Source organism: Orycteropus afer, unplaced genomic scaffold, assembly GCF_000298275.1.
Source record: "Orycteropus afer afer isolate SDZICR_OR568_19922 unplaced genomic scaffold, OryAfe1.0 scaffold00031, whole genome shotgun sequence".
Lineage (NCBI taxonomy): Eukaryota > Metazoa > Chordata > Mammalia > Tubulidentata > Orycteropodidae > Orycteropus > Orycteropus afer.
Window position 1 is genome coordinate 4350589 of NW_006921618.1, and position 6000 is coordinate 4356588.

The 6000-nt window shown below is 50.2% G+C and overlaps 1 protein-coding gene across 1 annotated transcript in view; it reads right to left on the reverse strand.

Moving 5' to 3' along the window:
• TMCO4 (transmembrane and coiled-coil domains 4) overlaps nt 1-6000 on the reverse strand; it is a 115410-nt gene that overhangs the window by 2326 nt on the left and 107084 nt on the right. Inside the window, exon 12 of the mRNA XM_042780265.1 lies at nt 5412-5529. Within this exon, the coding sequence (XP_042636199.1) occupies nt 5412-5529 (118 nt within the window). The remainder of the gene's footprint in view (nt 1-5411; nt 5530-6000) is intronic.

Genomic DNA, 6000 nt, shown 5'->3' on the forward strand with positions numbered 1-6000 from the left:
AACTGGAATTGACTCAGTGGCCACTGGTGGTGGTGGTGTCAGCTAATTGTCACTCTACAGATGAAGAAACTATGCCAAACAGGGGTCAAATGACTTGCCCAAGGTTATACAGCTAGAACATGGCAGAGCTGGGCTTTGAATTGAGGTCTATCTGTCTGTAAAGCCTGTGCTCTTTCATAGAAAGTCAGCGAGGTGGAGGCACTTTTAAATCATTCTCATTTTACAGAAGAGGGCAGCAAAGTCCAGAGAGGGATAGTGGTTTACCCAAGGACACACAGCATGTGAACAGCAAAGCAATGTGCTGTGCTTAAGAGGCTGTGTGTGGAGGCTGCTTAGCTCAGACCTGCCTGAAATGGAGTGTCCCGCTCCACCCAGCCATCTAAGGGGCCTGCTTTAGTGCCACAGGCAAGGATGAAGCAGAACATTCCTCCAAGGCTGAGGGGATGGTTTTCACTTAAAAAGATGACAGGGAAACACTGGGGAGCATCAGAAAACAACACAAGACTGGCTGGTAACATCTGTATTCCCATCTGAATCACAAATCATATAGGGCTACTCAAATGATTTTTCAAGAGCGTAAGACAATTCCCTGTACAGTTTCATTATTTTCTCATGACCAGAGCCTGCCTACTTCTGTTCCTTTCCTTACAAATGCTTTCAAACAGTTTTCAGAGAAAATACACACAAATATAAGAGGCATTTTCGGGTTCTGGGTTCTCGGTAGGAGTCTGGGTGGCGCTAACAGTTAAGCACTTGAACCTCTAACCTTTAGGTTAGCGGCCAAGTGCATTCACCGCTTGCACCGTCCAGGGCTTCAAAGGGTTGGAGGTTCGTGTCCATCTAGAAGTGGCTCAGAAGAAAGGCCTGGTGATCTCCTTTAAAAAGATCAGCCATTCAAAACTGTGTGGAGTGCAGTTCTATTCTGCCACACGTAGGGTCACTATGAGTTGGAGACAACTTGATGGCCAACTGGGCTGATAACTAGAAAACCAAACCAAACCAACTGCCATCAAGTCAATCAGGACTCCTAGCAACACTTTAGGACAGAGTAGAACTGCCCTATAGGGTTTCCAAGGCTGTAAATCTTTATGGAAGCAGACTGCCTCATCTTTTTCCCATGAGTGGCTGGTGGGTTCCAGTCACCAACCTTTTGGCTCGCAGCCCAATGCCTTAACCACAGCACCACCAGAGCTCCTATGGCACACAGAAAGTGCTCCATAAACACAAGTTTCCGTGGAAGGGGGCGGAGGGCAGGAAGTTAGTTGGGCTGATTCATTTGGGAGCCTAATTCATGAGTTCTGTTGAAACCTCATATCCCCAGAAACCGACAAGAGCTGCCTCTCTTGTCCTTTTTAACTCCGTTGAAGGCCTGGTGGTTCCAGGGCTGCACGGAGATTGAGGCCGCCAGCTGTAGCTGATTCCAGGTGGAAATACCAACCTCACAGCTGTTCTAGAATGCATAGCTCTGGCCTCCTTGGCTAAAAGTTGGTTGTGGTCTTAGCCAACCCCAGTCCCTGGGCTGCCATTCTGCAAAGATGCAGAAAGATTTCCAAAGATGAAAAGACTTTTTTTTTTGCAAAGATGTCACTGGCAAAGAGTTTCAATTTTGCACTTAGCTGGAGGGATGAGAGAGTAGGAGTGAGGAGGGTGGGAAAGAATCACTTCTCAGTATGGGAAGTTCTGGCTTGGTTGATGTTGGAAAGAGATTTTAGCCTGTGACCAAAGCTTGGCTATCTGGATTGAAATCTGCCACCTGCCCAGATATACACTGGATCTCACTTGTGTTGAGAAGCCTTCCCTGACCCTGCCATGTCACTTCTAACACCCCTCTGCTCCTAGGTGACCATCCCCGCACATTGTTGGGGCTCATGGGTCACTAGATACATACAGACATGACTGGGCCTCAGCACTTCCTATTTCCTGCCTTATAACACACCTCAACTCACCCAAACAGAGGCTACTACCACCACCTCTGCCAGCCCCAGTAACTCTTTCAGGCTTTATCAGGCCCCTTTGGGTTCCTTCAGCTCTCAGGCCTCAGTTTGCTCATCTGTAAAATGGGGCTAGCAGACTTACATAGCATGAGCCTGTTGTGAGAATTCAAAGATCAGACATGTAACAGGCTTATTGGCATGGAGTTAGAGGTCACTGCCTAGAAGCCTAAATGTAGGCAGAACAAACTCAGTGGTACAGTAGGTTTCCTAGGTTCATCGGCTCTACCGCTCACTTGCTGTGCCAACTCCTGTAGCCTCAGTTTTCACATATGTAAGGTGGGGTCATTATGCCTATTTCATAGGACCGCTATGAGGATCCAATGAGATAACACACCTGTAAAGCACCTGTGTAGAGCAGTAGCTGGGACTATTATTGTTATTATTGTCTTCTTTGTGCCAAGCCCTGTGCTATGTTCTAGAAGCCAGCTGGTGTTTCCTTTGAAACTTGAGGACTCTTGCTCTGAGTTGGGTCTCTGCCCCTCAGAAGCCTCATGAGTTGGACCTGCTCGGGGGTGCCAGACTCCTGCCCCTGCCACAGCCCTGTCCCCACCCAGGAGTGGGGAAAGGCAGGGAGGCCGCCCGCCTTGGTGGGCTTCGTTCTTCCAGGAGATGCCTGCCTGCCTGCCTGAGATGGGGCCAGCCCCTCGCTCACTCCAGGTTTGGGCTCATCCCGAGATCAGCAGCCACCTGGGGCCGTGTCAGGTGGTCGGGTGGTTGACGTCTGGGATGGTTCACAAAGGGCCCTGTCCGTACCAGTCCTGCCATGTCTCTGTTCTGAGCCACTGTGGCTCTTGTTTCCCCAACAGCAGCCCTGGAAACTCCTCTGCCAGCAGCCACCTCTCCTCCAGTGAGATTTTTCAAGGAAAAGAGGAGGCAGCACAAAGGCAATGCTAATTCCCTCTAATTACCCAGAAGAAGAAAGCACTGCTTTTTGTGATGAGCTCCTAATGTGATAAAGAGCTATTATTAGGCAGGAGCTGGGAAGCTGCCACCACAACTGTGAAGAAGACAAGAAGCTGCTGGTCCCAAAGGCAAAGGAACCCATGATGGCAGCACAAGTAGGAGAGGAAGGAACCAGTTTAAATGAGGGCCTACTACATGCATCTGGAAGGTAGGTGATAGCTCTCATTTCATAGATGAGGAAACTGAAGCACAGAGAGGTTAAGTGACTGGCCCAAGGTCACAAAGCTGGCAAACCAGTGGTTGAGCCAGGATTCTAAGCCAGGTCTCTTTGGTACCACAGGCTGTGCTCATCCCACAATATCCCATCAGGGGCTTCCCTGGGCAGAAGCTGGACCTTGTGAGGGCTTTGTAGCTTTGCATTTAAAAGGAACTTCCGTCTTTTGTTTGATTCTTCTGGAGCTCTGCTGAAATCTGTTCACCATGGGTGACCTTGCTGGAATGTGAAACACTAGTGGCATAGTTTCCAGCATCACAACAAAACACAAGCCACCATAGTACGGCAAACTGACAGAATGTTCCTCAGAGGCGAGAATGGCGAGATTTGGTTCATTTACTTTGGACATGTCATCGAGAAAAACCAATCTCTAGAAATCAGCACCCTGTTTAGTAAAATAGAGGGTCAGTGAAAATGAGGGAAGCCCTCCACGAGACGGAGCGACTCAACAGCCACCACGATGGACTCGGACACACTAATGATCCTGAGGATGGCGCAGGGCCAGGTGACGTTTCCTTCTGTTGTACCCGGGGATCACGAGTCAGAGCCAACTCGATGGCACAGACAGCGATGAGCACCTACTGAATGGGGTTGCTGTGCGGTTTACATCAGACAGGGCAAGGGTATCAGGATAAAGACAATGCAAGGTGCTCCTGTGGGCCTAGTCTGTCCTGGGGAGGGAGCAGTGGGTTTCAATAGTCGATGAGTCTAGTAACTCCTCTTATTCTTGGGAGCTTCCCGGGAAGCCTGGTTAGAAAGGCACGGGGCTCCCTGCTTTGTGTTCCTCAGCTGGGTTAGGACTTGCATGTTAGGGCCCTGGGAGTCTGGGGGAGCAAGGTACAAGTGAGGATGAATTGGCTCCAGTAACATGGTGACAGGCTGGAGTGAGAGGCCTCTGGGAAAGGACTTGGCTGATGAAGTTTTTGGTTTTAAGTTTTTTGTGAGAGAATTTCCCTATGTTATGTTCAAATGCACAGTCAAGTCTCCACCATCACGTGATGGCTGAGTATTAGCCGTGTGTGTGTTGGGGGGTGGGGGGCACCTCAGCAGGTGGGGGTGGTTGATGCACCAGCTGTTGATACTGGTGAAGGGAGAAGCCAGCACACTCCACAGAGCCCCCTGCCCTAGGGGACTTTTCAGATGACCAGAGAGTGGCCTGGGTTTCTTACCATTGGGCAGGATGGCGGCTCAAATAACTGTTCTGCAGATCCTGGGGAAACTGGTTTACACTTGGGCAGCACGTGGCATTTGATAAATGGTGGCCAAAGATGCAATAACCAGAAACCAAAGTTCTCATTCTCATGGCCCTCGCATCACGAGGATTTTCACTGGCTGAAGTTTACCTGTGGATGGAGCTGTTGCTCTTGCCTTCAGCCTCCCTGGTAGGTGGGCTCCTCTCCCACTGTATCCTATATCTGCAGGCAGTCCCTGGGGTATGAATGAGAGCTGTTCCCAAATGTGTCTTTAAGTCGAATATGTAAGCTGGAACAGGTGCATGCCATTCTTATCTAGCCTCATGTTAGTGCAAGAAAAGCCTGGAAGCCTTTTCAGTGATTTAAAAGCTACATGTGCAGCCAGTGAAGGTGATTGTGAAGAAGGATTTGTTGTGAGTAGGGATTGGTTCAATCATTTCAAAGTGAGGGCAGATTTACATAACATTAAAGGGCAAATACAAGTTGTAAAAAAGTTGGGCATTCGTAACCTGGATACTTACTGTACCCTAGCCAGGGCTATGTCCACTGGCTTCAGACCTGGACTTGAGTCTGGCTCTGCCTTGTTCAGCTGTGTGTCCCCGGGCAAGTTCCTTAGCTTCTCTAAGCCTCAGTGTCTTCGTCTGTACAAGGGGGATGCTAATGCCTGTCAAGGGGACAAGCTGGGCACTCAGTGAGTGTCCATACATGAAGCTATCAATTCCCTCTGGTAGCATGTCAGGAGAAAGATGCCGCAGTCTGCTTCTGTAAAGATTTACAGCCACGGAAACCCTACAGGGCAGTTCTCTATCGTATAGGGTCGCTATGAGTCAGAATTCAACTTGACGGCAGTGGTTTTTGGGTTTTGGTGGGTATGTGGCAGGTAGATGAGTCCTGGAGATGAAGCCCTGGCACCAGGAAGGGCTGGGAGCTACCCTTTCACAAGCACATTCCTGTGATCTCTCTTTTTGGTAGAGAAGGGGCTGGGCTGGGCTGGGCTGGGGTAACTAAATCCCTCTCCTTCCTGGGCGTGGCCGGGCCAGGACTCACCACTGAGGACAGGTCCACGTTCTCCACCCTCCTGTCCTCCAGCTGCACAGGCTGCAGGCCAGCCACGCGCAGCTGCACCGAGGACGTGCGGTACACGAAGCTCAGCAGCCAGTCTCCCCTGTGGGTGGAGGGGAGAAGGAGCATCAGTGTCAGGAGGACAAGGATGAACCTGGGGAGGTCTAGGGGATGGTGCTCTTTTGGGAAACCAGGGCCCCTGTCCAGCCTATCATTCTGTGGGGAATAATAACTGATGCCTTCCGAGTGCTTCTTGAGAACCAGGCACTGACCATGGGCTTTGCACAATCACACTCTTAGGTAAATGCTGTGTTAGCTCCATGAGGGCTGCACTGTATGTCTATTTTGTTCCCTGTGGGACCCAGAGTGAGAATAGTGCCTGGCTTTCACTAGACGAGGATCTGTCGAATAAATGAATGAATGAGGAAACTAGGGTACAGTTCCTAACAAGTCAGCCTGTTGCTCAGGAGAGCTGCTCTCAGAGGTGGGGGCAGGGGGGAGGTAAGTTCCTGTTCCCTGGGATGGAAGGAGGGGCCCTGTGTTCTTGTATACTTGGATCCACAATCAACACCCA